This window comes from Dasypus novemcinctus, chromosome 27 (assembly GCF_030445035.2).
Source record: "Dasypus novemcinctus isolate mDasNov1 chromosome 27, mDasNov1.1.hap2, whole genome shotgun sequence".
In the NCBI taxonomy this organism is placed as follows: domain Eukaryota; kingdom Metazoa; phylum Chordata; class Mammalia; order Cingulata; family Dasypodidae; genus Dasypus; species Dasypus novemcinctus.
This window is the reverse complement of record NC_080699.1, coordinates 34,846,385-34,858,914: the sequence shown is the minus strand read 5'-3', so window position 1 is coordinate 34,858,914 and position 12,530 is coordinate 34,846,385. Positions and strand designations below refer to the sequence as shown.

The window sequence follows — 12,530 nt, the reverse complement described above, 5'->3', positions numbered from 1 at the left end:
GAGATGGCTACTGTGATTTTTTTATATAATAGCTATACATACCTCATTTTAAAAACCTTTGGGGTTAAAAGTTCCAGGTCAGTTATAAAAAGCAGTTACTATTAAAATGCTATTGTTTAAATATGGATTCTTTATTTCATTTATTTTGCTGTAATAAAATCGGACTTTTCATAGGACAGTAATTTTATCATGATTAAATAGCTCTTACCTCCAGCCAACATTGCAGTAAGTACTATTCCACAGGACCAAATATCAACTGGTTCTGCATGAAATTCTTTTCTCTTTAGAAGTTCAGGAGCAACGTAAGGTAAAGTACCACACATCTTGTTTAATAAACGCTCACGATTATTATGCCGAAACACTGTTGCCAAGCCAAAGTCAGAGATTTTGAGGTTATCTGAACCAAAGGAAAAAATGATGACATTGAATAAAAATGTTTTGCAGGGAAGAGGACTTAGTTCAACGGATAGAGTGTCCGCCTACCACATGGGAGGCCCACAGTTCAAACCCAGGGCCTCCTTGACCCATGTGGAGCTGGCCCACCCACAGTGCTGATGCCCACAAGGAGTGCCCTGCCACACAGGGGTGTCCTCCAAGTAGGGGAGCCCCACGCACAAGGAGTACGCCCCATAAGGAGAGCGGCCCAGCACAAAAGAAAGTTCAGCCTGCCCGCAAGTAGCGCCACACACACAGAGAGCTGACGGAGCAAGATGATGCAATAAAAAGAGACACAGATTCCCACTGCCACTGACAAGAATAGAAGCGGACACAGAAGAACACACAGTGAATGGACACAGAGAACAAGCAACTGGGGTGGGGGAGAGGGGGGAAGGGGAGAGAAATAAAAATTATTTTAAATGTTTTGCAAATAAATATAAAAGTTACAGATAAAAAAGAGTGATGACAAGACTGAGGTCCAGGGTATTAGAAGAGAAATTTTCCTTCATCAATCCATTAATGAACTGCTTAAGACTATTCTGATCATTACTCATCTAATAGTGAGCTGCCATTGCAGCTTGATCAGATTTCTCTATCTCATCCACAACTACATGAAGGAAGGAATTGTCAAGTCCAAATACATGGAGTTTCTTAAATTTCCTTGACTTTTAAGATTTTATTTTTGCCCTGAAATTTCAGTAATGCAAAAATCTTGATCCTTTCCCTGGATGGTTGTATTAAAATAATTTAGGTTGGGAAGAGGATATGGCTCAAGTGATTGAGTGCCTGCATCCCACATGGGAGATCCCAGGTTCGGCTCCTGATGTCTACTAAACAAAACAAAACAAAACAAAATATAAGCAAAAAAAAAAAAAAAAAGTATATGTATGCAGTATATTTAATTGAGAAATGTATGTTTCTATTCAACTGTGTTTTCTTTATCTTTTTAAAATTATTTTTAAAATAAATTCTATTACTATTCCTATTTTGGTTTTTTTTATTTGTTTTTTTTTTAATTTATTTTATTTATTTCTCCCCCCGCCCCCATTCTCCACTCTCTGTCCATTACTGTTTGTTCTTCTGTGTCTGTTTGTTTTCTCTTTAGGCAGCTCCAGGAACCGATCCTGGGACCTTCCAGAATGGGAGAGAGGCAATTACTCTCTTGCACAACCTCAACTCCCTGTTCTGCTACGTCTTATTTTCTCTCCTGTGTCTCTTGTTGTGTCATCTTGCTGCGCCAGCTCTCCGTGTCAGCTGGCATTCCTACGTGGGGCAGCTTTCCCATACTGGGCAGCATTCCCACACAGGGCAGCACTCCCATGTGGGGCAGCATTCCCACATGGGCCAGCACTCGGTGTTGGCTAGCTCGTCGTATGGGACAGCTTGCCCCTACCAGGAAGCCCTGGGCATCGAACCCCAGACCTCCTATATGGTAGACAGGAGCCCAATTGGTTGACCACACCTGTTTCCCTAATTTTTAATTATTGTTTATATTTTCAATTATTAAATGTACAAAATAAAGTTAAAAAAACAACAACATGCAAATGAAAAAAAATGACTCAGGGATGCCTATGTGGCTCAGTGGTTGAGCACCAGCTTCCCACATACAAGGTCCCAGGTTCAATCCCCGGCCCTTGTACCTCAAAATAATAATTATTACTATTATTTAGGTAGTATAGCAGACCTTGACCTGCTTTTCATAATCCCCACTATAGAAACAGCTCCCTCCCTAATTAGGTTGTAAAACTTTCCATTTCTCTTCCTATCTGTGACTCAGCTCTTATTACAAGTGGAGAGAAAATGTATTAACAGCTCCAGCCAGATTAGCTTTGATTAGCTCTAATCACAATGAGGATGCACTTAGAAGAAAGTTAATCTAGAAGAAAACACTGCCTAATTATAATAGTAAAAATCACTTACTGAAACTGCCACATACTAACCCACTAGAATAGCCCCTCCCTTATTAACTTATTAAAATTTTCACTTCCCTTTTCTAAGAATAATGAGGGAGACATATCTAACCCAAGAACAAATTCCTGCTTTCCCCTCTTCCCACAGAAGTGAGACTAGCAGAGCAGTCACGAAACTTAAAATAACCCTGAAACAAAACAAAACTCTGCTAGCATAATCAAAGTGAGAAGGAATTAGTTTGAATGCTTACTAACCAATCCCAACATGCCAATGGCCCTAGTATCTCTATCCCCACCTCCCTTTGTTTAACTCCAATAAATATCTCTCACTTTTCCTGCTTGGGGAGACTGATCTGAGGAAACCCTGAGGAAACCCTCTGGTCAGAATAATCTTTTTCTCTCCTCCAAATCCCCATGTCTACTGATTAAATCTAGTGCATCAGGCAGAACTCACTTTGAATCCATAACAGTAGCAGTGACAAAACACCAAACTTACCCCTTTCATCCAACAGAAGATTTTCAGGCTTAATGTCCCTGTGGGTTATCCCAATACCATGCAGATAAATCTGAGAGAGTGAAGGAGAAACACCATAATTTGATAAGTTAGTTTATTTATGCTAACTGTAAGTAAAAAGAAAGATATGACAACTGTACCTACCACCCCCGACATAAGCTGATGGAAGAACCTCTGAGCATCTTGTTCAGGCATGCCTATATCTGGCTCTATAAGAGTTAGGGGAAAAAAAAAAATGAATGAATTATGAAAGTTAGTTTACCAGATAAATATAATCGGTCAATTACATGGTCAATTCTTAATTTTAATTTAAACATTTACATCTGCCACTGTACTTTAGCATAAAGAATCTTATGCTAACAATTAAATGACTCAGAAGTTCACTACCACATATGGTACCTAATAATTCATTTCCCTATTTGTAACATGGCAAAAATGAACTAACATATTAAGAGAAATAACAAGTTATCATTCAAACCAAGAATGCAAGCCACGGCTTGAAGATCCTGATTACTCATATACTAACCCCCATTATTTGGCATCCTTCAAATTTCTGCCTAATTTATTCTTAAAATATTTTTCTCACCTCTGAAATGTAATTGCCAGTATAGAAACCTGGGAAAATCTAAGTCAATCTATCTGAAAATTTCACAATAGACTTAAACTTCATACAATCTCTCATATATCAGAACTATGAATGCTTGTGAAGTTCCTTCAGTAACAAAGATTTATTCAAAAATGTTCTTAAAAAATAATATCCCTCATTAACTCCTGATTTCTTTTACCCTCACCTCTCAAGATATTAGACATTCCAGTAATCGGTTTTTAAGTGTTAATAAAATTGCTTTAAATAATACATTTAGATCCAGAGAATACATTTTATGTACTTCTCAGTGCTCTATAATATCAATCCTCTGAATCAAAATAAAACATTTAAGTACCAAATACAGAATTTACTTAACGTCTTAAAATCCTTAATAAACAAATTAAGAGGAAATATAACAACGTGCTATTGTTTTAGATCTGTGAACATATATAATGATTCCATGTAACTAGAATGACTACAAAAAAAATTGTGTAAGCAATAAGATGTTGCATTTATGATACTTCACCATGAAACAAACTTGTCATTTTTAAATTTTTTAAAACATCAACCCCAATAAAAATCATAACTTGCAAAAAAAAGTTTTGAGTGACTTTATATGTGCTTTTAACCAAAGTTGAAAAAATATATATACTCCAATTTCATGGTTGCATAATTAGTTCTGAATGGACAATGACTAAATATTAAAAAACAAAAATTTTGAAAGTTGTTTAGTAGAATAATTATTTTAAATTTCTAAAAGACTAATTTGGAACATTCATTTTAACATACCTATTCTATCAAAAAGTTCTCCCCCACTACAGTACTCCAGAAATAGATACTGGATATTGCCTTCTCTCCTGTGACCATAGAATTTCACTACATTCTCATGATTTAACATTTTATTGATACAAATCTCTTTCTTAATATTTTCTGGACAGTCTATGGCACGCTTCATGTCTACAATCTTCACTGCAACTGCTTCTTCAGTTCTTCTATTCACAGCAAGTTGAACTCTAAAAGGAAAAGAAAGTTACATTCTAGACACTGAATTTTCCATTCTTTCAAAACTTCAAAAGTTTAAACATGACTCAATCCAAAATTATTTTATCTTTATTACTTTCTTCACCAAGGAGAAACCAAGAAAATGGTTTCTGCCATGTTCTCAACAGATATTATTCTTTTCTGAAATGTGAAGTACTATAGCTAATGATCCAAAGAAGTCATTATGCTGTACACACAAAAGTCATTTAATAAATGTTTGATAAAATAAACTAAATTAGGATAGTGGCAATTCTGGGCTATATCATCTATATGCATGTTGTATTTGTTTACTTTAGTAACATCATCTAATATTTATTAATCCCACACTATATGTCTCTGGCAACTATTCTCACCACCTATAGGGCAAAGTACCATATGACCATCTTATAGGTAAGGAGAAGCACACAAAGACATTAAGAAATTTGCCTGAGATCACAGAACGACTATGGGTATGTAATACAAGGACTATGGGTAGGTCTCCAGAGTCTGCTCATTTGTTCATTTAACCATTATTTTAAACCCCAGGAAGGAATATGTGGGAAGGGAAACAATGATTTCAGAGGTCTCTTCAAGCTCTTAAAACAAAACGTAAAATTTAAAAAAGGAAAAAAAAATTAATCCTTACAAAAGCTTTATAGCTTCAATTTTCAAGTGTCTTGGCTTTCAAATGCAAAGATCTGTTATCTAAGGCACCACAGCATTAGAATAAACAACTCCAGAACAAATGAATGTGTACTCAAACAGGACAAGGGGCAGAAAGATTAAGCAAGTGCCAAACCAAAGTGGGGTAAAAGGACTCAAACTCACTCTCCGTAGGCACCTTCTCCAAGAGTTTGCACCAAGTCCCAGTCTTCCACGAAGGGCACTGCCATGGCTCCACTAAGCACCACGGCAGTAAGAGGCAGGAAACCAGAGAAGAAGGGAGAGGAGTGTAAGCTTCAGTCGCCTGTAAAGCCACTGACCTCTGCCTTTGCCACGATTCTCCAATTACAACTGTAGCAGCTCTTGGCTTCCCCTCACACCTCATGCACGTTTTATCTAAGTCTCTAAACCACAAGCAAGTTTTATAAATATAGGCATTTTGTGGTGTAAATCACACTCCACCTCCCCCATTTCTACGCAAACTGAAAACTAAAGCCCCACCTTCCTGGGGCCCCAGGGAAAATCTAACCGTTTTGTTGAGGAGCTGGGGGACGGGGGCGAAAATGCTTTAGGGTGAATACTGGAGAACGGGGAAGACAGGAGCAGAGAAAGAGATGTGGATTGGTGGAGGTGGAAAAAACTAAGACTATCACCTCCCGTCCTCCCCCATTGCTCAGGACCAATTCCCACCCCCGCTCAGTCCCCAGGGCCGGGAGGGGCCCGGGGCGGGGCCAAGCCGCCCGAAGGAGCGGAAGGAAAGGCTGGGACACCGACGGGCGGCGCCCAAACCTCTGGGGTTCACAATCAACAGGACGGACTCCCCTGTCCCCCTCTACTACGAGGACCGCCCCCACCCCCTCCGAGGAAGTCTCTCCGGCCCTCCTCGCTCTTCACCGAAAACTGTCTCTCAGCGTGGCCTTCCTCACCAATGTACACCCCAACTCCTCCACCCTTCTTTCCCACCCTACCGGCCGCCCCTCCTCACCAGGCTGTCCTTTGCCCGCCACCACAGGAATCCGAATGCAGCACTTTTCCCGCCAAAACTTGCTAGCGTCACACTGTCGCGAACGCGCGCGCCCCTTGCCGTAGAGCAAGGAAGCACGCGTTCCCCTGGCTTGTTGCTGTAAAGATTGGCCCTCCGGGGGAGGATTTCCTCCCCCAGGCCGCAGCGGGTGGGATCTGGCTCCGTAGGGGTGGAGGGAGATGCTGGCGCGGGAGACTTAAGGACAGCTGCTCGCATCAGGGGGAGATGGGAGGCGGGTGTGTGAGCCGGCAGGGGCGGGGCAAGTGGGCCCGAAGCGCCGCGGGGGAAATCCTAAGCGCTGGGCGGGCGGCGCCGGGGCCGCGCTCCAGCTGGGAAGGCTGGTGGGCCCTGTGGAAGCCGCCGGCCTGGGACCTCTGAGCACACTGTCCAGCTGCCCGGCGAGATGGGGAGGACTGTCTACCATACGTGCTGCCCGGGTATTACTAGAGCTTGGAGCCTAGGAACAGCTGTTGAAAATTGATACTGTGAAGAAACGATTTTTGTGGAGGGAGCGGCAAGCATAAAAAAATGGCCACACAGGAGTTGGGGAGGAAAGGGTCTGGAGGAACGTTCAGTCTTTTGTCGTTTGAGGTAACGTCAGGATAACCAATTTTCTTTTGTATTGTCTGTGAGCAGGACCCAAACAATACTTAGCCCAACATTTCTTTAGGAGGTACTTGGGAAGCAGGTGCTCAACCACTGAGCTACACGTGCTCCCCCTCCAGTAACTTTTTTTAAAAATTTATTTATTGTCCCCCTCCCCCCCCCTTTCCCCTCCTCCTGCCCTGCTGTTTTTGCTGTCTCTTGTCTTCTCATGTTCTCTCTAGGCTTCACCAGGATTTGATCCTGGGACCTCTGATGTGGAGAGAGGTTCCCTATCACTTGTGCCACCTCAGTTCCCGGTTTCTGCTGCACTTCACCTTGACTCCTTTGATGTGTCATTATTTCACTGTGAGACTCACTTGTGCAAGGCACTGGCTCACCACGAAGGCACTCCCACGGGCACGCCCTTTCTTCCTCTCTTTCACCAGGAGGCCCCAGGTCCTCCCATGTGGTAGGCAGAGGCTCCATCACTTGAGACATAACCTGCTTCCCCTAGCCCAACATTTTTGAGGCAAAAATATTTCCATAGTTTAGTACTGCTGCTTCATTCTTTTTTTTCCTTTAAAAAAAGATTCATTTTATTTCCCCCCTGTTGTTTGTGCTTACTATTTGCTCTGTCCCTTCTTTAGGAGGCACTGGGAACTAAACCCAAGACCTCTTGTGGAAGAGGGGCACTCAATCTCTTGAGCCACCTCCCTCCCTGCTTTATTGTGCCTCTCACTTTCTTCTTGTGTCTTATTGTGTCAGCCCATCGTTCCAGCCCTTCAGGTCAGCTTGCTGTCTTCCTCAACTTCTCTAGGAGGCATCAAGAACCAAACCTAGGCCCTCCCATGTGTTAGGTGAGTGCCCAAATATTTGAGCCACACCCACTTCCCCTTCTGCATTCTTAATGTGTGAGAAATAGGCAGGTAGAAGCCAAAAGACTGTTTCACCTCATTTTACAATGCAAATGAAAAAAGTATAGACTAACCATTTTAAGTAGGAAAGTAAATTCTGGGCAAAGGGACTTAATTTGAGAACCAAACCAATCTGATAAAATTGAAATAGGTTATCCCCTACCCCTTACCTTCTCTCAACAAACTAGACTGGGAACTCAAGGTACAGACATCATTAGCTCTTCTAAATTCTCCAGTACTTAAAACTGTGTCAAATACGCTTAGCAAAACTAGCTATTGATTGTGATACTAGTAATAGAATATATTACACTACACCAAAACTGCACCCATCTATCTGAAAGAAAAGTTAAGGACAGGAAAATGGTGTTGCTCAGTGGTTGAGCACCTCTTTCCCACATATGAGGTCTGGAGTTCAATCCCCAGTAACTTCTTAAAAAAAATATTCAAGGACAAAAGTTAGTAATAGAACACTTTAAGATGCTAATGTGTGACATGTTAACCATGACATCAGTTTGGGCTTTGTGTAACAAATCAAGTTTTCCAGATTATTTACCCCATTTCTTCTAGTTTCCTCACTTTACTACAAACAAAATATAAAGAAAGAAAGAGGACCTGCACAGCTTCTGGATCTGAATGGAATCACAGTATCTTTTTAACCTGAAAGAAAAACAAGATATACAGATTTCAGGCAGAATACCAGTTAAAAATAGCATATGGGAGAATGAATGTAAGCGATACTCTGTTGCCTTCTGAAACCTTACTAAAGTAACAGTAAAGGGTAAAATTGTTAAAGGCAATAACCCACAAGAATAGGAATATGGGAAAATGTTGGAAAGTGGAAAGCTTTTAGATCAAAATTTAGATGAAAGATAGCTGAATTCCACCCAAAGCCAGCAATGAGAAAACAGAAAAGTAACTGTATTTAAATCACAGACTTCCGAAAGGCTCAGAGTTGGTGATACAATATAATGTAGAAATGAAGGTATGGCTAAAGAGTAGGTTGAAAGACTGATTGAGGAAAAGAAAAAAAAAAAAAAACCTAGATTTCCTCCTTCCTCTTGCACCCAAAGAACTACCGCACCCAACGCTGATAATAGACTTGAGAGGGTAAATGGATGGCATCTGAAGTGGGGAGCATCAGGTGCAGTTAAAGGATTGGTACCTTACTGAAAACAGGAGGATTAAATTTAGACTCAGCCTTCTTGACCCATTCTACTTTCAGAAAGCTGGCAGCCTGACTTATAAACTTGATTTAGAAGATATACAAGCCTTCTTGAGAATCTTACCTATGTAAGGGAAAAGATCCAGATGCCTATACCAGGGATCTCCAATGTAACAGCCAAGCCAGATCACATTCAACAAGCCCCATCCCACAAACAGATGTTCTAATCAGCTTTTAAGGTCACAGTCTTAAAAAAGACAGCCAAAATTTTGTAAAAACTTAAAAGATATCAAAACAAGAATATTCAAAAAATAAAAACTCTTGGATATCAGAAATATGATAGCAAAAAAAAAAAAAAACTAGGTTAGAAAATAAAGTTGAGGAAATCTCCCAGAAGGAAAAACAGGAGATGGAAAATAGAGTAAATATAAGAATATTAGGAGACTAAACAGGAACTCCAACATCCAAATAACTTTTCAGAAAGAGAAAGGGGAGTGAGTGTTGGAATTCAGAAATAATCCAAGAAAAATTCTCAGAACGGAAGAGCTTGACTTCCCATGTTGAAAAGTCCAAAGTACCCAATCCAATGGAAAACCTACTCATCAATGGGAAACTTGAAGTCATTTCAAACAGAAGATCCTAAGAAATCTGGGGTGAGTGTCGGAGGCAATGGACGTACATAAAACAACTAAGAATTGGAATAGCATTGTTTTTCTGTAACATTCAGAAGATAGAAAAACAGTGGGCAAAAATTTAAGGAAAAATTCCCAATTTAATATTCTTACCTGACCAATCAAGAGTGAGAAGAGATATGCAAGACTCATATTTATCTCCACACACACTTTTTCTCAGGAAGGTATCTAGAGGTCAGAAAGTCATGGAGTTAATACATACATACAAAGACAGTTCAACAAAAAAAAAAAAGGGGGGGGAGGGGAGTAAAGCCCAGTGTGATAGTAAAGGGATACATCAAGATAAGAGGTATGCAGCAAACCTAGAGAGTAAAGTGATTCAAACTGGAACATTCCAAAACATCTATCTATAAAGAGAGATGCCCAATGTGTTTGAACATATTAAAAGGAGGCTGGCAAAAGATCTGAACAGATATCTCTCCAAAGAAGATATACAAATGGGCAGAAAGCACATGAAGAGATAACTCAAAATCAATAGCTATCAGAGAAATGCAAATCTAAACCACAATGTGATACCATTTCACACTCATTAGATGGCTGCTATTAAAGGGAAAATGGTAAGGGTGGTGGACTTGGCCCAGTGGTTAGGGTGTCCGACTACCACATAGGAGGTACACAGTTCAAACCCCAGGCCTCCATGATCTATGTGGAGCTGGCCCATGTGCAATGCTGGTGTGTGCAAGGAGTGCCCTGCCAATGGTGGAAATATTTTGGTAATAGATTATGATGTACAACATTTGAACACAATTAACAGTACTGAAATATATATCTGAATGTGATTAAAAGGGGTAATCCTGTATGCTATGCATGATGGCTCTATAAACTCACAAGTTTTATAATAAAAATTTTTTAAAGGAGGTTGACACAAAGTAGAATTTGGGTATGAATTAGTGGAAAATACCAAAAAAAATTTAAAAACATGACAAAGCAAGGCAATCATTAACTCAAAAAACAAGTTAGGCAGGAAAGAAAAAGTAGAATCTAGTTGTGAATAAGCATAAGGTAGAAAGGTAATACTGAGCTAACCTAAATTATTATATAATTACAATAGAACTTTAGGAAGATGGTAAGAGCATGTGTGTCCAAGAAGGTAAAGAGCTAAATCACTTTCTACTCCAGAAAATCAACAGATGATGTCTAAAATGGAAAAATCAAGAAGCAAAATAAAGCACAATATTTAATGATATAGAAGTAAATAATGTCAGAATCTGCAGAGTTGAAAGTGGTTGCTTCTGTCGCTACATTTTAAATTTGATTTATACTAAGTGCATTATAACAATGAAAATGAAATGCAAATTTTCTAAGAAAGATAGCTTCATGTGGCCTAGAAAATCATAATAGCCACAACTATAGTAAAAAGTTAAAGGGTTATCCTATTTATACTGTAGAGAAAAGATCACTAAATCTCTTAACTGGTATTAATCATATTTGTAAATAAAACCCAAAGAGGAAGTATGTCAGCACCCAAAGAGGAAAATTAATCATATTTGTAAATAAAACCCAAAGAGGAAGCATGTCTTAGGTGTGTGATGTCTCTTTTCTTGCTTCTTAATAAACTCCCTTGCCTACTAAAAAAAAAAAAACAAAAAAAAAAAAACAGGGAAATCTCTTCTAGAAGGAAAGAATTCTGTATATAAATCAAGTAATGTATTTACATACAGTAAATCAAGTCTTTTATCAAATTTAAATCTCAGCCACAGTTGGAGTACTTGGTATATAAAGAAGTTTGGAAGGCCAAGATGTCCTGGGTATACAGTATCCCTAAGAATACAAAAGCACCATTCTGACTTTTATCTAAAAGGCATGTAATTCCTATTTTCTTAAAAAGGTAAGACTAAATAGTTATATTTTTTTAACATCAGTGATATATGTCTTACGTTGTAAAATACATTGTGTGCTCCTATACTAATGAACATAAAGCTGGTTGTCCTAACCTTAAATATCTTTGGTACCAGTATGCTTTGAATTAAATTTTCTTGTATTTTCTCTTTTCTTTTCTTGCAGTCAGGCTAGCACTACTCTCTAAATCGGGTTCTTACCAAGGGGTCTACAGACCCTTGATTTCAGGGGGTCCGTGGGCTTGAACTGAAAAAAAACTGAATTAGATGTCCAACATGATATACGTGTCGACCTTGTCAAATACAACACAATTTAATGTTCTTATTCAAGATACAGTCTGCACATTGACATGTCTTTAAAAAATAAAATTTAACTTTCCTGTATTTTTGATGTATTAATGCGTTAAGCAAATATGTATATTATATAATGTTTTTTATTTTAGTAACTATTTCTATATATATAACTGATTTTCTTTGCAATTTTATGCATTTAACCACATTCTTGTGGGGACATGTTGGTGGGAGTGTGATATATATATTAAATAATACACAGTGTAGTGTGGACTTAGTATGATTTTTATTTTGATGTAGTGTGTTCTGAGTGGAGTGGATAACTGCCTGCAAAAAGGTTGGTAAGGATAGCGGAGATGGTTTTATAATGCCATGGAAAAACTCGAACTTCTAAATGGATGCCAAAAATGACCATTCGAACGATGTTGAAACATGTTAGGTTATCAGGTATTCAAATTATGGGAAAAATTGTAAAATGTAATTTGAATAATCCTAAAAGCTAATTTAAAGACATGCTAATGTTGAGTGTCAAAATTATCTCCCACTACTTTCTGAGAAGAGGTCCATGGAATAAAAAAGGTTAAGAACCCCTGCGCTAGATAATGCAAATAGCAATTCTTCCCCCTTTAATCTGTAGCTTACTTGCCAAGGCCTTCAAACCCAGACAATCCAAATTAATTGGTATATGATAAAAACCTGAGATTAAGGGAGAAAGTAGCTCACTATTAAATAATTATAAGACTTTTAGCATAGTTGTGGACAAATGAAAAGCTGAATTTCAAACAAATATGTATGATTACCTTTAAGCTGATTCAGAAACATTTACTGACCACCAAGCTCTATCCTTAATGTTAGAGGAATTTCTTCCTTTCCATTGTAAAGAGTAATTCCAC

At 38.9% G+C, this 12,530-nt stretch overlaps 1 protein-coding gene and 1 long non-coding RNA gene across 4 annotated transcripts in view; both read right to left on the bottom strand.

Annotated features, from left to right (window-relative positions):
• Positions 1-6,247, bottom strand: part of CHEK1 (checkpoint kinase 1) — a 32,620-nt gene extending 26,373 nt beyond the window's left edge. Inside the window, exons 1-6 of one of the 3 annotated variants that reach the window (XM_058289408.2) lie at positions 6,117-6,247; positions 5,297-5,368; positions 4,238-4,461; positions 3,007-3,071; positions 2,845-2,914; positions 209-397 (exon numbers count right to left, since the gene is read on the bottom strand). In XM_058289408.2, the coding sequence (XP_058145391.1) occupies positions 209-397; positions 2,845-2,914; positions 3,007-3,071; positions 4,238-4,461; positions 5,297-5,361 (613 nt within the window). In that variant the 5' untranslated portion in view covers positions 5,362-5,368; positions 6,117-6,247. Of the gene's footprint in view, positions 1-208; positions 398-2,844; positions 2,915-3,006; positions 3,072-4,237; positions 4,462-5,296; positions 5,369-5,451; positions 5,600-5,660; positions 5,752-6,116 lie in introns of those variants that run through there. The other 2 variants (XM_058289409.2, XM_071212399.1) reach the window with 2 other exon arrangements.
• Positions 6,248-8,110: 1,863 nt separating this feature from the next.
• On the bottom strand, positions 8,111-9,708 carry LOC131276331 (uncharacterized). The gene is made up of 2 exons (XR_009183832.2): positions 9,602-9,708; positions 8,111-8,311 (listed from the first exon to the last, which is right to left on the bottom strand). It is a non-coding gene; the product is annotated as an uncharacterized lncRNA (long non-coding RNA).
• Between the last annotated feature and the right edge of the window lie 2,822 nt (positions 9,709-12,530).